This window comes from Marmota flaviventris, chromosome 8 (assembly GCF_047511675.1).
Source record: "Marmota flaviventris isolate mMarFla1 chromosome 8, mMarFla1.hap1, whole genome shotgun sequence".
NCBI lineage: Eukaryota > Metazoa > Chordata > Mammalia > Rodentia > Sciuridae > Marmota > Marmota flaviventris.
In genome coordinates this window covers 76,531,160-76,549,148 of record NC_092505.1, presented here as the reverse complement: position 1 = coordinate 76,549,148, position 17,989 = coordinate 76,531,160, and the positions used below count along the sequence as shown (strand labels likewise).

At 39.1% G+C, this 17,989-nt stretch overlaps 1 protein-coding gene across 1 annotated transcript; it reads left to right on the top strand.

The window, feature by feature from the left end:
* Nucleotides 1–1,319: 1,319 nt before the first annotated feature.
* Nucleotides 1,320–13,478, top strand: Nfkbiz (NFKB inhibitor zeta). The gene is made up of 12 exons (XM_027943222.2): nucleotides 1,320–1,801; nucleotides 3,977–4,116; nucleotides 4,629–4,659; nucleotides 4,776–4,867; nucleotides 5,066–5,877; nucleotides 6,684–6,789; nucleotides 7,162–7,308; nucleotides 7,494–7,557; nucleotides 8,038–8,207; nucleotides 9,113–9,223; nucleotides 9,351–9,518; nucleotides 12,125–13,478. Exons 1-12 carry the CDS (start codon nucleotides 1,513–1,515, stop codon nucleotides 12,176–12,178), a joined length of 2,184 nt encoding a protein of 727 aa, XP_027799023.2. The 5' UTR covers nucleotides 1,320–1,512; the 3' UTR covers nucleotides 12,179–13,478.
* The last annotated feature ends 4,511 nt before the right edge of the window (nucleotides 13,479–17,989 follow it).

Here is a 17,989-nt window from a genome sequence, read left to right as displayed (position 1 = left end):
CACTGTTTCTGGCCTAGGATCAGGTCAATTCTCTCCTGGTCTATTGCAATCCTTTTTAATGGCCACTGGGCCTTCAGTCTTTAGTCTTGTAAATTGATTCTGTCTCAGTAGGTCCCTGGATATGCTCCATCCAAAGGCAACAAGTTATTTTTTACATTTGTCAACATCTTCCCTTTGACCGTCCTATATATGTGACTGTAAAGTCCTAGCTGACTCCACTCCTTAATTCTTTTGCTCTTGATGTCCTTCTTCCTACAAACCCTGTGGCTGAAATCCCACCCATCCGTTAAGGCCTGTGCGATGTCACTGCTTTTACAAACTTTCCTTGTGACCTCCCTTCTCTCTTACCAGACAAGTCGCCTCTCTTTTTAGGCTGCTCACTGAACTTTGTATCCCTTGTGATATTTAATCATAATCGGTTTCTTTTCGTATAGTACGTGTGTACTTACCTTATCATACCTACAAGTTATAATGTACTTGAAAGATAGACTGAATCATGCATCTTTTTCTTCTGACAACTAGCATGTTTCCCCCCCTTCAAATTGGACTTCGATACATAGTCGTAATAAACCCATTGGGAAAAAGTATTCAAGATAGAAAAGGTTCAAATTCCTGTGTTTATCAAACACAATGTAAAGCTATACAGACGTTTAAAAAATCACATATTTACATAGGCACATGTATGTACATCATTTAGCTACGATGGCTTTATTGTATTGAGAGCTACAAAACAGTGGGCATTGCTTTTTGTTCTGGGAATGCAACTAATTAAAAAAAAAAAAAAGAAGAAGTTGTAGCCCAGATAACTTGAGGACAGAAAGATTGAATATGGGACCTTGCTTAAAAGAACGCTGGCAAACTCCTAAATTTTGAGAAGGGAAAGTATTCTCAGGCTCCACTTAACTCTAACAGTGGAGAAGCTCTTTGTGCCAGCGCGCCCCGGTGGGCAGGAAGGTGGCACGGGGCTCGCGCCTTCCAGGACTTCCCAATCTCCCGGAACCAGGCCGACCGATCCCCACCGCGGCCTCACGGCCTCCCCCTGCAGGCCTCAGTCCCCTGCGCCGCACGCCGTCTTCCTGAGTATTAGGCCCAGCCAATATGCGGCGCGCGGAGGGCAGGGCTGGCTCTGGATGGGGGGCGAGGGTCTGGGTGCGGGAGGCCGGAGGCCGCGCTCCGCCGAGATTTCCAGGTGAAGGGCTGCACAACAACCGGTCGGTCTGGGCGGAGCTGGGCGGGCGGGGCAAGGGCGGAGGGCATATTGCCTCATCCTGTACATTTTACTGGAAACTGCGCATCCGGAGGAGGGGTCGGGAGGAGGCCCCGGCGCCGCCTATGGCAAGGCTGGGCGCGGCGGCCGGTTAAATAGCCGGCAGCCCGCGGCGCGCCCGTGCCCGCTTCGCCCGCCGCCCGCCGCAGGTAGGTCCCTGGTCAGTCATACCGCGGCCGCAGGCAGCCGTGCGCAGCGAGCCAGTGGCGCAGGTGTCGGGGGCTCAGAGCGCCGAGCCCAGGAGCATGATCGTGGACCAGCTGCTGGACGACAGCCGCGGCGGAGAGGGGCTGCTGGACTCGGCCGGCGACTGCGGCCTCATGACCAGCCCGCTCAACCTGGCCTACTTCTACGGCGCGTCGCCGCCCGCCGCCGCTCCGGGCGCCTGCGACGCCGGCTGCTCATCGTCGGGGCCCTCGGCGCCCGCCTCGCCCGGCTCCGACTCCTCCGACTTCTCCTCCGCATCGTCCGTGTCCTCCTGCGGGGCCGTGGAGTCCAGGCCGAGAGGCGGCGCCCGCGCCGAGCGCCTACAAGGTACCCGCCTGCCCCGCGGGGTGCGGCCGCTGCGCCCAGGTTGCTTGGGGTCCACAGGCCCGGGAGGGCGGGCATCACTGCCCGGATGGGAAGGGTCTTGGCTAGACGTGAGGTGCCCCCTGCGCCTATCTTAGCAGCATGACTTAAGCACATTATTCATCATTTATTAGGCGACTGCTGGATGCCTTGCCCTGAGCCAGGCGCCTTACTTCCCATTAGCTCCTTTGACCTTCTGCGAAGTCCGGCTGCGGTCTACCTGGCCTCGGAGTTTGAAGCACCTGGAGTAAAGAGCTGACTTCAGAATGAAAGATATTAGATTAAGATCTCTCATGCGCACTCCCTTCTTCTCTCACTTTCAGCATCCCCCCATACCCTATTGAGTAATAATATTCTATGTCGAGGTTTGGGGGTCTGATGTAGGTGTAATTTTCTTGTGGCAATTTTAGTAAACAAGTGCGACAGAGGATAAGGCTTTGTGAACTGTTGAAAGTCATGACTTATTTCTTCCTAAGCGTGGAAATTTTAAGTAAAAGGATTTGACCATCAAAGAACAGAAATCTCTCTTAATCAAGATGTAAGGAGAAGGTGATCTGAAAAACAACACAAGTTATGCCTTTAGTTTGTGGTGTTGGGGAGTTTCGGAAGCCTGCCCAGAATTTTGTGGTCTTGTTTTTTTGTGTGCTTTAAAATGGATAAGCTCTATCTAGCAAAGAAAGGCAGACAGTTTCCTTTCTTCGGTTGTAAATTCTTTTTCTTTCTTAATGAACCGAATTGCATAATTTGGGGGAAAACAGGATGCGCTGTGAGTAAAAATTTAACACCTAGATAATCTTAAATGTTGAAGTCTTATTGGCATGATTTTAAAAGAACATCTCTTTTCAGTGCTTTCTACTGTTAGCCATCCCTCTTTTCTTTTTTGTTTTAAACGGTTATTTTTCATCTAAAATTATTTAAATAGTGATTTAAGCCACAGTATGTTAAGAGAGTAGCCCATCTGAAAATTGTGTATTTGTGTATTAAGGACCTTTTCTGAGGTCCTTAGGACCTTTGGCATTCCTCTGGCTGAAACTTTATTTTCCTAATTCTTGGTTTCCCGCACAGCCTAGGGGGATTCCTGAAAGTGCATTTTTCTCCCTGTGACGTTCAATTGCTAACTGCTGTCATTACAGAGGAATGTTATGTTAGATTAGGGCAATTCTGGTATTTGTTGAAATCTCTAAACTTAAATGAAGCCCAAGTGATTATTTAATTTGCCTCATCCTGAGCTGTTTACCTCATGTATTTAGTATGATATATATATTCAAATTATACATTGTTTCTTGTCTCATCTTCTTAATTTTACCCACTCTTAACAGGGTGGCCCAGTTATTCATTTCCTGACTTTTTGAATGGTTTGTCTTCATCACATTTCCTAAGAGGCTATGATTTAGTAGTGGCCAGAAGTAGAATACTATACTTCTAGAGTAAATTTTAAAGTGTGTTCTGAAGTTTTAATGTGAAACAAGCATATTTTCTTTTTACTTAGAAGGCCTATGTAAGCAATTCTGAAAATACTTAATGAAAGGAAATCCTGAGTATGTATGTGAAAAATGTGTTTAAACTTAGTAAATTTAAGCAGCTTCCTTAGTACAGTTGGATTGAGAGAAATCATAAGAAATCAATATAAGCATTATTAATTGTTAGGCTTTTGGTACACTGGTATCTTCGGAGGAAGTTGTTTTGTACTTATTTGTTTTGTGTCTTCTTAGATGAGTGGAAATTAATAGACTTTTACATTTCTATGTGAACATAAAGCCTTTGGTTTGAAAAGCTAAAAATGCACCATTTATTCTCTGTTCCCCTAAGTATTTTTTACCAAAGTCAAGAATAATTAAAAATTATTCTAGAGACAGACTTAACTTGGGTTTATCACTGCTGGCTCCAGGGATCCTGGACATTTTTTGACTGAGCTTTCATTGCTTAGGGTGCCTAGTACGGAGCACTATTAAGCAACGAAGAACCCTTGAGAAGAGCAGGGTACTGACACACAAGGCCATTAACCAGAGAGAGTTGGAAAGGCTTTTAATCTGTTGCTTGGGAACTTTATACATAGGCAGGTAGCTATACTTTAGGGATTATTAGGATTTGTGTCTGTGACGAGGTTTAATTGGGACATGTTTTGCTTTCTTTAAACAGTTGAGCCCCATATGGGGGTTGGCAGGCAGCAGAGAGGACCCTTTCAAGGTGTTCGTGTGAAGAACTCAGTGAAGGAGCTCCTGCTACACATCCGAAGTCATAAACAGAAGACTTCTGGCCAAGCTGTGGATGATTTTAAGGTGGCATCTAGTTTTCATTCTGGGTGGGGTTGAAGGAGATTGATCTGTTAGGATAATTATTTTTTACTAAACTAGGACAGTAAGTCACTTCAGGTTTTTCATAAATGACCAAGTTTACAGGACAGACTATATTTGTCTTGTTGTCTGCTGTATTTCTATCATTTAATCCAGTGCCAGGCGCCTAGGGTGTACAAGAGAAATTTAGTGAATGAAAGTGAAAGCAAGTTAGGGACAAGGAAATAAATAGGGTTCAATTGAAGTGGAACATTGATAGGAAGGAAAAAATCAAAGGGTCTTACTGATTTCATCTTGACCTGAGTTGAACTAAGATGAAAGTGTAAATGGAGAAGTTGAAAATAGAATGAAATTGAGATAGAAAATAAATATTGATATAATAGCCATATTAGAGATTTATGGTATGCTATAAAGAGTGGTAGAGATAAGTCTTTATTGATGTGTATTAAGCAGGAAACCATTTTATATATACTAAATTGGAATTTTTTTCCTTATAGACACAGAGTGTGAACATTGAACAATTCACAGGTAAGAGTAATTTCTATTTATAATTTGATTGGGGCTGTAGAGTTAAATAACGGTGATAATGGGTAAAATTTATAAGTAGAATGATCACAGGTTCCATATCCCTTTTTTGGGTATAGAATTGAAGAACACAGTATCATATAGTGGGAAAAGGAAAGGACCTGATTTTCTGTCTGATGGACCAGCCTGCAAAAAGTCGGCTCTATTTTTGGTAAGTGTCTTATTTTTTCCTTCTGAATACCCCTGAATATCCTTCCTGGACTAATTTTATTATTTAAAATTTGTGTGTGTGTGTGTGTGTGTATGTGTTGGGGATTGAACCCAGACTCTCTACCGTTGAACTATACCCCTAGCCTCTGGAAATTTTTTAGAAGGAAGTGAGTGTGCAAGTTGAATTTTCTCTTTTCAGACACCACCTCAAACACCAACACCTGGTGAGAGCATGGAAGATGTTCATCACAATGAATCCAAACCAGACAGCAGTGCTGATCTGCTTCAGAACATTATAAACATTAAAAATGAATGCAGCCCAGTTTCCCTGAACACAGTCCAAGTTAGCTGGATGAGCCCTGTGGTACCTCAGAACTCTCCCCAAGAGCAGTGTCAGGACTTCCATGGAGGGCAGGTCTTCTCTCCAGCTCAGAAATATCAACCATTCCAAGTCAGTGGCTCCCCACAAGTGATGGACCAGGCTTCCCTGTACCAATATTCTCCACAGAACCAGAATGTAGAGCAGCAGCAACAGCAGCAGCAACAGCAGCAGCAACAGCAGCAGCAACAGCATTATACCCACAACCCAACCCTGGAATATAGTCCTTATTCCAGAACTTCCCAGTCACCCAACTATGAATCAAACCTCTTTGATGGTCAAGAACCACAGTTCTGCTCAAACCGAAGTTTTGTATCCCTTCTAAGTGGTCATGGGGAATCTGAGAATATTGCTGTTCCCCTTCAGCCTCCCCGCAGTGTGCAGCAACCAAGTGATGCTCACCTGCAGAACTTCAGTGTGATGCCCAACAGTGCCTGTGAGGCCCTGGGGGCGCTCGATGCAGGCCCTGCCTCTTTAAACACTTCCCTGCCATTCCCGAACCTTATGGGAAACCAGATGAACACCACACAGTTAGGGAAGTCATTTTTTCAGTGGCAAGTAGAACAAGAAGAAAATAAATTGGCAAACATTTCCCAGGATCAATTTCTTTCAAAGGATGCAGATGGTGATACGTGAGTATCCTTTTCTCTCGTGCTTAATTGGGTATGCCACACTAGTTGGGACTAGTGGGCATAGCATTTTTCTAGAATATACCAGGTTATAGCTTGGTGGTTGGTTAACCAACAACAATTTAGGTAGAAACTGCTGTCCAATAGCTAATATTTCAAGGAAGGATGTGCTTTTTTTTTTTTTTTTGGTTGAAATAATTACCTAATATATGTGTCTTTGAGTAATTGGTTTTGAAGGCCAGCGATACTATGTTTATAGAGCAGAAACAGATCATGACTAGGCATAGATGGTGAGTTGATTTGTAGACTGAATCCTGATTTATCTTGATGTCTGTTTGACCTTGGGCAAATTATTTGAAATACCCGCCTATATTTTTTTTAAGACTCTTTTGAGAACTTTTTTAAAAAATCATTTTAAGCACATTTATTTAATATGTCGTGCTGAGGATTGAACCCAGAACTTTGTGCATACGAGGCCAGCACTCTGTCCACTGAGCTACCTCCCCAGCCCCTGCCTCTATTTCTTGATGTATAAAAAGTAATACCCACTTCATAGGGTTTTTATGAGTATTAAAAAAATAATTTAAAGCAGTCAGCAGGGTGTTGGGCAATCTTCTCTTATTTCTGTTACCTTAACTTATCCTGTTAGAATTTGGATGTGTCATCCACTTTGCAGAAAAGATCAATTATGCCCTGTAATGTTTTATTTGAACGCACTATTATATCAAAAAAAGGATGAGAAAGATTTTTTTTAAATGAACTTAGTGAAATCGGATGAATTCACCTATTTTTCTTTTCTCATTCCCCAGGTTCCTCCATATTGCTGTTGCTCAAGGGAGAAGAGCACTTTCCTATGTTCTTGCAAGAAAGATGAATGCGCTTCACATGCTAGATATTAAAGAGCACAATGGACAGGTGAGGATCTGAAATGGCAAAGATACTGTCATGGTGAAGCGATTGATGACTGTCTTAAGTGTACATTGTGTCAAAGCTCAAGATCAAGAGACTTTAGTTAATATTAACTTTGAAATATTGACTTTTTGCCACCATCAACCTTGACATTATTAATGTTAACTTTGTAGTTATTGACTAAAGATTGAGTATAATTAAGCCACACCCTAAGCTTATTTTAATTTCCTTGTTTTTCTTACTGTGTCTGATTGTTTGTTAATAGGATTTATTTTCTCTGTGTGGGTTTTGGTTCTCCCCATAGTTTAGTTTCACATTCTTTGTTATAGTGTTACATCTTTAAAATATATATATATTTTTTCCCCTGAATGTCCACAGAGTGCCTTTCAGGTGGCAGTGGCTGCCAATCAGCATCTCATTGTGCAGGATCTGGTAAATCTGGGGGCCCAGGTGAATACCACCGACTGCTGGGGAAGAACACCTCTGCATGTCTGTGCTGAGAAGGGCCACTCCCAGGTGCTTCAGGTAAGAGGCAGTGACTTCCACCATCACAGGGCCAAAGAGATAAGGCTTAGATATTAGAAGTTGCAAGTAGGTTGCTTGTTTCAATAATCTGTTTTGAGTTGATTTATTCTTTTCTTAGGAATTCTAGTAGATAAGTGTTTGTGTTCTCATCTTTTGCTAACGATGTCTGTTTTAAAATTTTGTAGGCAATCCAGAAGGGAGCAGTGAGGAGCAATCAGTTTGTGGATCTTGAGGCAACTAACTATGATGGTAAGCAACTGAAATCTTATTGGATTAAGAACCATTTGGAGGGCTGGGTGTGGTGGCACACACCTGTAATCCCAGCTGAGGCTGAGGCAGGAGTTTCAAATGTTCAAGACCAGCCTCAGCAACTTAGTGAGACCCTAAAATAAAAAGGCTGGGGATGTAGCTCAGTGATAGCACACTTGGGTTCAATCCACAGTGTGGGTAGGGATGAAAGGGGGAAGAACCATGTGGAAAGTAGGGCCCTTAAGTTCTAAGGGTTATTAAGTATCATACTAAGAAGGAAGGAAGGTAATTAAAACTAAAATGTTCTTTAGGTAAAATTAGCACTAAGGCCCAATGGAGGGTCTATTCAGATTTCATTACTAGTTTTTGTGAAGCCCCTTGATAGGCAATCTGAGAGGTCATCCTTAAGCTTTTTAATTACAGAGCAATCAAAGAGTTGACAAGATGCTTGACCACTGCTTTACTGTCCTTTTCTCCTAGGCCTGACTCCCCTCCATTGTGCTGTCCTGGCCCACAATGCTGTGGTACATGAGCTCCAGAGAAATCAACAGCCTCATTCACCCGAAGTTCAGGAGCTTTTACTGAAGAATAAGAGTCTAGTTGACACCATCAAGTGTCTGATTCAAATGGGAGCAGCAGTGGAAGCAAAGGTAAATTCACAGAAGAGGTTTGAGATGAGGTCGGGGAGAAAGGTGGTTGTAGCAAAAGACCTTATTCCCAAGTACAGATGAAAGCAATTTTTTTCTTGTTTTTAAATTAATGGAGTGAGTAGCAATGTATGGATAGTTAAGAAGATTATATTATAAAGGATCCTTTAATTTGCTTTCTTGATCTGCTTGTATTCTGTGGATTATTATCCAAAAAGATCATTTAGCTGTGAAATAAATTAGTCTTTGAAAGGAAAAGAAAATGCTTGAAATTGATGTTGTCATTTAGGCTTTCATTTGCATATTATGACAATAAAGAGAGTGCTTTTGGTGGGGGTTTCTTTATTGTAGGATTGGGCTTAACCATTTTTTTTTTTTTTAACAAGCCCTTTATATTTTATTGTTAAATAAGCTGTTTGGCCTTTCCAAGCATTTGTTTTTTAAGCTGTGACTATTTTGTTCTTTTTAAATTGGAGGTTTGTTTACTGAATATTTCCTGGGGGGAATGCCTACATCATAAATCATTTGGGCATTTGGGGGGCTCACAAATAGAAAAGCTGAGACGTGGTTCATGATAGCTGTCCTTGGTACCACAAAGTATAAAAATGATGATATATAGCAAAAAGCTTACTGATATAATAATGATAAGAAGGTATCATGTTTCTACATTTTATGGCTACCCTTGATACAAGGGTAGATGGTGATGAGAGTCAAGTAGATAAATTATTAGGAAATTTAAGAGGAATGAGATTCCATTTAGCTTGGGTTTCAGGAAGACTTTGTGTATAAGAGAACATTCAAAGTTAAGTCTCTAAGGCTAATTCAGACATTTGAGAGACAGGATAAGAAATGTATTCCAGGCCTTGGTATCTGGATTTTCATTTTTTTCTCTTTTTGTCTTTGACAAGGACCGTAAAAGTGGCCGCACAGCACTGCATTTGGCAGCCGAAGAAGCAAATCTGGAACTCATTCGCCTCTTTTTGGAGTTGCCTGGTTGCCTGTCTTTTGTGAATACAAAGGTGCTTTTAGAAACCTTCAGTAACACCTGAGTTGAAGTGACCTTTGTCACACCTTCTTCAAGTTTTCAGGCTCTTTTCATGAAAGTCCCCCTTCCTGATGTGAGTTATTTCATTTCTTTGTCTTCAGGCTTATAATGGAAACACTGCGCTCCACGTTGCTGCCAGCCTACAGTATCGGGTGACACAGTTGGATGCTGTCCGCCTGTTGATGAGGAAGGGAGCCGACCCAAGTACCCGGAACTTGGAGAATGAACAGCCAGTGCATTTGGTTCCTGATGGCCCTGTGGGAGAACAGGTGAGGGAGGAAGAAGAAATACCTTCAGGCACTCTGGTCTGAAACAAAAGGAGATGGATGAGGTTGTTCAGGTTAAGGCCAGCTGGTGCTCCTTGGGTAGGCAGTGTCCTTTTCTCTCAGTAGTCAGTATGGCACTTTGGAGTTAATAATTTTGTTTCCAAAGGAAGGGTAAGAAATTTGAGGGTTTATCCGTAAAGTGGTCAGGTCAGGTGAGATAGTCTCCTTTTTTCTTTCCCCTGACATAATCTTGGTTTTAGTATAAGTTCAGAATGGTTCAAGATTTGGAAGCTGATGAAAGAGGAGGTACTAAGGTTCCTGTAGTTATCAAGGCAAGAGATTCTTAGTTTTGTAGCTATGAGCCTTCAAATATTGTGGGATTAAATGAGTTCACATCTGTAGAGTGTTCAGGATAGTCCCAGGCATATAATAAGTGTTCAGTGAGCACCAGCTGTTACAATTATTTCTATTCAAGTGATATTGCAATAAGAAGTGGAAAGGCTATAATGTAACTTAGAACATAGAAATGTTTTATAAACAAAATTGTGCTTTACTCATCAAGTGTGGTTTATATTATCACTGGGGATTGAATAATTGCATGAGTGGATTTCTAGATAATAAGAACTCACTCCTTTAAGAAATTAAAAGATTTTTGATGGAAATCTTCTCCTGTGGGGAATGAGGGTGAGTTGGATAGTTCATCACATTATTAATTAAAATAAGATATATGAAATGCAATTTAACTTTCTTTGATTTCTGATTGTCATTATGACCATAATGATATCATAACCCTTCTGTAAGTTAGAATCTCTATAGTCTGTAGCAGATTTTATGTATATCACTTAATATCTACAAATACTTTGTAGTATATTCAGCTGTGAAAGTTGGTATTTAGAGAGGTTCTGAGGACAGGAATAATCATTAACTAGTGCACATCAGAGTGCTAAGCCCAGGATTTGCTCTGCCTTTCACTATTGTGGTGTGCACTCACATAACAGTGCTCCCAGGGAGCATTGAGGTGTGGAGGTTCATTTGCTTCCTTAAAAATGTTCTTAGATTACTCTCCTTTTTGCTTTTGCATTATGTTTGTTGGGGAGTGGAGAGATCTGTCCCCTTGCTTTTATTGTCAGACTATCAGTTAAATCCCCTACCCCAGTTGTCATTCTTCTAAAATTGTTACTTCTAATTTGTTGGGGTTGAAAGACAGATAATTGGTTTAATAGACCAAATCACTAAAATCAAATCACTAGCCTCTGAATGAGCCTGAGGACTTTCGTGTGACCCATAAAATTATGTGTAGATGCTTTATTGAACACTTTGATATCATGACAGCTGTTTTGACTTGAAGGGTGCTAAGGGAGACTTGGCATGCATTTTATTAGGTAGTTTATACTTTGCTATTGTTAAGAACTATAACTTGTTGAGGCTGGCTTCAGGATAATTGAGATATTTTAATATATCATAATTACAGTCATAATTAAATATTTTCATAAATAACAATTCTAAATTTGTGAGGAAATATTCTATTTTAGCTGTAGATTTTCAACTTCATATAATTTATTTTTTAGATAATTAAAACAAATTTTTAATCATTATTTTTTAGCTTTAGGTGGACACAGTATCTTTATTTTATTTCTATGTGGTACTGAGGACCAGACCCAATACCTCATGCATGCTAGGCAAGCACACTCCCACTGAGCCACAACCCCAGCGCCCAATTATTCAGATAATTTTTAGTGGAGATGTTTGATTTGTCTTGCACTCAAAGATCACTATAGGAGTTCTTAAATAAGCTTTAAAAGGAGTTGCATTTTTTAAGTCACTTTAATCTTTTTTTTAAAATGTCTTTCTAACTTATTGATGGACCTTTATTTTATGTGTTTATATGTGGTACTGAGAATCCAACCCAGTACCTTGACATGTTCTAGGCAAGTGCTCTACCACTGAGCCACAACCCCAGCCCTTTAAGTCACTTTAATCATGACAGATATTTTGCACATTTCTTCTTCTTTTTTTTTTATTAGCTACACATGACATTACAATGATCTTGGCAATTCATACATTTGAATCATTGGGGTATAATTTCTCATTTTTCGAATTGTACAGATTGCAGAATCACACTGGTCATAGCGTCACCTATATACATACATCAATCATAATGTCTATTCTATTCTGCTGCCCTTTTGATCCCCCCTACTCCTCCCCTCCCCTCCCATCATTTCTCTCTATCCAATCTAATGTGACACACTTCATTTTTTTTCTCTCCTCACAACATCATACATGTATTCTGTATAACGATGAGGGTCTCCTTCCATCTTCCTTGCAACTCCCCTTCTCCCTCTTTTTCCCTCCCACCTCTCTTCCCTATTTAGTGGTAATCTCCTTCTCATGCTCTTCCTCCCTATCCCATTTTGAGTCACCCCCCTTATATCAGAGAAGACATTCGGCATTTGTTTTTTAGGGATTGGCTGACTTCACTTAGCATAATATTTTGCACATTTCTTTAAGGAATGCTATAGAGTATATAAGAAAGGAATTAAACTCTGAATAAAATATACCACGTGACCCTCAACAGTAACCCTCACAAATCCTATTTATTTCTCTTGCAGATTCGACGCATTCTGAAGGGGAAGTCTGTTCAGCAGAGAGCACCACCATATTAGCTCCACTGACCTGGAGCCTGGTCAGCAACACTCACTGTCAGTTAGGCAGTCCTAATGTATCTGTACATAGACCATTTGCCCTGTATCGGCAAATGTAAGTTGTTTCTATGAAACAAACATATTTAGTTCACTATTATATAGTGGGTTATATTAACACAAAGAAGAAAAATATCTAATTTCTCTTGGCAGATTTACATATTTCATACCCAGGTATCTGGGATCTAGACATCTGAATTTGATCTGAATGGTAAAATTGCCTTCAATTAACAGTAGTTTTTGGGTAGAAGAAAACTGGTTTGTGGCATAAGGCATCACTTATGTAGCCATTACTGGTTCCAGACAGGTAAATTTTAAACAGTTCTTTAAGAAAAATGAAAGAATTTGAAAGGGGGAAAAAAATCTGGATATAGTGTTGAGGCTTCTTATAGTCTGATGCACTACCTGTCATTGTTATTGGTGTTGGTGTGTCTCTAGTCATTGGACTAGATGGAAGGCATCTATGGTTAGGATTTGATCTTTGCAAACTGTATATAACTGTTTTTTTTTTTTTTTTGTTTTTAGAAATATTGTACATATTTGACCAGTAACATGGATATTTGAAATGTTAATCAATAAAATAGAAATAAATAATTGAATTAATAAACAAGTGTATTTACTTTTAAAAAGGAGTTCTGTTCCTAGCTAAAGTCTTTGTAGATGAAGCAAATGTGGGGCGGAAAGAGCCATGTTTAATTTGTTAATATGCTTCTTATGCATTGAAATGAGACACTTTATTTGTACATTATTGCATGCTTTTGAAGAGAAGCTCTTTATGGCTCACCTTCTAGAATTTATAATTTTACATGATCTATTGAAATTTTTGCTCTTAATCTTTATAGAAACAACAAAAAGTCAAAATAGAAACATATCTTCCTCTTTTCTATTGTCAAATAATGATAATGTGCCATGATGTTTATATTATTCAGAAGAAAACTTTATTTTTTAGTAATTTTGATTCTGTTAACATTTTGCTTACCTCTGGCATGCCCTGAGGAACACATTTGGCTTTAATTGTTTCCTAATTCTTTGTGATAAATTTGACTCATTAAAAAAAAATCTTATTTTAATAAAAGATAAGTCTGATAATTGACTTATTGTCTTTGTAGCTTATACTTACATTCTTTTAAAAAAGATACCATTAGGATTAATCATATTGTTTGACTCAGTATGTCTTGTGGACAAAAGTTAGGTATAGTCACTTGACATCTGTAAAAAATACGAAAAACACTTGCATGATTTTAAATAAACATTAATACATGAATGTTTGTCTTAAGGATATGCATTTTCTTTTCCTACTGTCTTATTTATATTTCTGTAGGCAGGAAAAATACTATTAATGACTAATATAAATACCTTTAAATTACTTAATATATTTTAATTTCAATTTTTGAGAGCATGTTTCTAAAGGTATGTAAGATTTAACAACAACAACAACAAAACCTTCATCATTAGTAGAGATTTATTAAGTTCTGAAAATATCATGGAAGTTTAATAGATACTGTGAAGCTTATATGGTTCAAAAACCCAAAAAGCCAGTGGGAGCAGTGAACACATGAAAAACAGTTTGGGGATTACCAGTATCACCATGAGAGGGATACATCTGGGAGCAGTAGTACATGGGGTTCTTCCCTTTCCCAACATAACATTTCAACATGTGGGAGGACAAATACACCTGTCAGCATCAGTCATCACAATTACTGCACATATAATCTAATTCTTGTAACTTGAGAATATGAAGGATATAAATTCTTTCCCTGGAAAAATGTACATAAGCATATGGCCACAAATGCTATGTATATCAAAGTTTTCACACACTCTAGAAAAAACACGATTTACAGTCTTAGAATCTACTTTTGTACTATTTCTGTACATTAGATAAACTTTCTTTCATATAATGAAATCCGAAGAATAATTTGCTTTGCAAATACAACCTGATAACCAGAACTATAGAAATGATAGATGCCCACTGAACATAGCTGTATGGTGAGCTTTTCCCAAGTGAACTTATATGTTCTCTCTTAATCCCAAATCCTCTCATAATTAATCAATTGAATCAATGCCTGGCAAGGAAATTTGTGTGTGTGTTCACAGATGTATGGTTGATAATATGAGGTCAAGATCTAAGACATTTCTTAGCTTTAAGGTGCTTATGTGAGAGATGGTATGCACTTTATTAGGTCAACTAGACTTTGTTGCTATTAAGGAGTGTAACAAAAGGAAAAAGTAATTATAGAGATTCAGAAGAGGAATTACAACTGAATGGGGAGGATTCAAATGTTCTGTCTGGTTTTTAATTCCCACAGAACATTTGTGCTAGATCTTTAGGATGGTTGACTTGAATGTTTGTAGGAAGGAGAAGCAAGTCGAACAAGATAGCATGAACCAAGGCATAGTGTTTTGTGGGATCAGCAGTTGATTTCAGTATAGTTTGGTTAGGATCTAGGACAGTAAATCAGTTTTATCTTGTGTTCCACCTCTAACTGATAATATTATGGGTATCATGTTGGGAAAGATCCCCAGGCCTCCTAAGGACTTGGCAGGAGAGGATACTGTGATATCTGCCACAGGAATGTGAATAGAAGCTCTTATGGAATAGGTCTTTAGAATGAGCCTAAAAGAAACCAAGCTGATGTGCTCATTATGGCAACCTCACCTAGCATAATGTCCAGCACAAGGTAGGAGCTTGTAAAATATTGCTTCAGTGAGTGAATTAATGTATGCCAATCTTAGTTGGGATCATTGGTTTTAGGGAGAGTCATATTTTGAACCAGAGTTATGCTATTAAATAATACTGAATTAATATGATTACAATTCTGAACTTAGCCATATAATTTAACATCAATCATATGTTAATGAAAATGGGCACAACTGGACTCTTTTTTTTTTTTTTTATGTTGGGCTGTCCCTCTTTGCAAAGGACGAACTCTAGAATTGTAGTTTGATATTCACTAAGGAATCCCCACAAGAGTCAGAGACCAAATCTTTTACCTCTATTTGTTAGTCAAATCAGAAACATTAACATTCTTTCTATAATTTTCCTTAACCAGGAGTTGAGAATTTCCTTATATTCCTCTAACTTTTAATGTCAACTTCTTAAACCTAATGCCACTGACTTCCATGTTTTAAAATAACATCAGTTTTGTATTGAAAGTGACTGCAGAGAGAAATCCACTTTAGCCACAGGCTACGCTCTTGGTGGTTGCCTCGAGATCAGGCCTCGGTGCAAGTGTTGAGATTAGTTATAACCATGCTTCTGGTTTCCCAGTGAGTACCCTAAGTTAGTGCTTCAGAGAAACGGAGGGACTGTTATATTCAATATTAGAGGACCTATACCTCACACAGTATCTGAGACAGTAGACATTCAATAACTAGTTCTTAAATTTAATGTCATAGCTCTCTTTATTTTTTTTCTGACATAAACTTTAGTGCATAAACATTTTATCTTTCATATGGAGTATATGTTTTAATCCAGAAATACTCTAATACTTCCACTACATACAAAGTCTGATTTTACTTTATTTTCTCAGTCTTCTCTTTCCACCTTCAGTCTGTGCAGACCCAGCAACATGCTATGGATGAAATATTTACTTCTAGGAGTGAGACTGTCGAAGGGTGTCCATCTCATTTATGTTATTCTGTGCACCATGATCTCTATCAGAATCATATTCCCTCCAAATGGGGATCAGAATAGCCAGATGGTTCAGTTGCTGAATGCCCTAGGTTCAAGGTTTCAGTCATAGGGGGATATTAGCATATTCCGTGAAATTTGTTAAGGATGTAAATTCCTAGGTCTCATCCCAGACTTCCCTAGAATTTGCAGGGTTTTCAGGGCTTCTGACAGGCATATATGAAGACGGTTCCAGTGCACAGTGTAATGTAAATCAGTTGGGAAATGCAGATTGGGGAGCGTTGCTGTGGTGTGACAGTAGCCACATGATGGTAACAGAATGGGTTGCTGTAACATCCACGGGGATGATGGAGCAACCCCATGAATGCATGCAATGTGCAAGACACAATGTGATACAGACTCTAACTAGGGTAGAAGATGAAATCATGAGTCACCTTGTCTGTTTTTCTGCTTTTAGAAAATGTTTTCCTTAGATCATTCTGGTTTTTAAGTCCCCGGGTGCATTAGTTTGCTAATACTGTAACAAATACCAGAAATGCAGTAGCTTAAATGAGAAATCCATTCTTGCACAGATCAGGAGCACAGAACTCTGAAATCGAGGTGTTATCAGAATCGTCTCCCTCCAAAGGTGGTAGGAGATTCTTTCCTTGCCTGTTCCAGCTTTTAGAGGCTCCTGGTGTTCCTTGGCTTGTCAGTGTAACATCAGTCTCCTTCCATCTTCATGTGGCCTTCTCTTCCTGTGTTTTTCCTCTGGGTATCTCTTATAAGGATACTTGTCATTGGATTTAGAGTCCATCTGAATAATCCAGATGTCTTAATCTCAAGGTTCTTAATTACATGTGAAAAACACTGTCTCCAAATAAGGTCTAATTCACAGGTCCTGAGGGTTAGGTTGTGAATGTATCTTTTGAGGGGGTCACCATTTAACTAACAGCACAAGGAAAAGGACTTACCTTTTATACTAACATTATTTCTGTTATAAAATGAATAAGATTAAGATTCCATGTTTAAAAAAATCTATTTGTAGTTTTAAGAACCCTTAACATGAGAGCTATCCTCTTTAAATTAAGTGTATTGCTAACTCTAGCAACAATGTCATATACAGTAGATCTCTAGAACTTATGAATATTTCTTTTTGAGTAATTATATAGTCTGTCTTCAGAATCTATGAAGACTTTTATACATAATTTTTGATATAATGTACAGTACAGTGTCTCCATTTTGTATTTATAATATCTGGCATCAACCAGGAATCTTATGTACACTGATAGATAAATTCTTGTTTTCTTTTTGGTACCAGGAATTGAACCCATGGGTGGGTGCCTAACCACTGTGGAGCCACATCCACAGCCCTTTTTAAAATTTTTTATTTAGAGACAGGGTCTCACTAAGTTGCTTAGGGCCTCTATAAGTTGCTGAGGCTGACTTTAAACTTGTGATCCTCCTGCCTCAGCCTCCTGAGCTGCTGGGATTACAGGTGTATGCCACCATACTTGGCCTGATAGACAAATTTTAAGGGAAATAAAAATAATTATTGAACTTTAATTTAAAAGTATTATAGTGATTAAAAGTGCTTTAATTGTTTTAAATTTAGAAAACGGCTTTGATTATCATGAGTTATTCTGTCTGGTACACATATGAATAAACCTGCCGTTTTTCACTTTGGATCATACTACCTAGAGTTTTCCATGTGGAAAGCAATATGATAATAAATTAAGTGCCTATCCTATGCTTTAGAGCACCTCTATAATGATAACAGTAGAGTAGGTGCTCAATGGTAACTGCACATGTTAGAAAGTGAAGAGTTAGAATACTGATTTTACTTTCTCCAGACTTCATAGATAAACACTGCTTTGGATCTAGATATAATTTTTAAAAATTTGTTGATATATTCCAATTTGACAGCAGAATGCATTTCAATTCATAGTACACATATAAAGCACATTTTTTCACGTCTCTGGTTGTACACAAAGTAGAGTCACACCATTCATGTCTTTATACATGTGCTTGGGGTAATGATGTCCAACTCATTTCACTGTCTTTCCTCCTCCCTCTCCCCTCCCTCCCCTTTGCCCTAACTAAAGTTCCTCCATTCCTCCGGTGCTCCCCCTGCCATCCCTATTATGGATTAGCATCCTTGTATC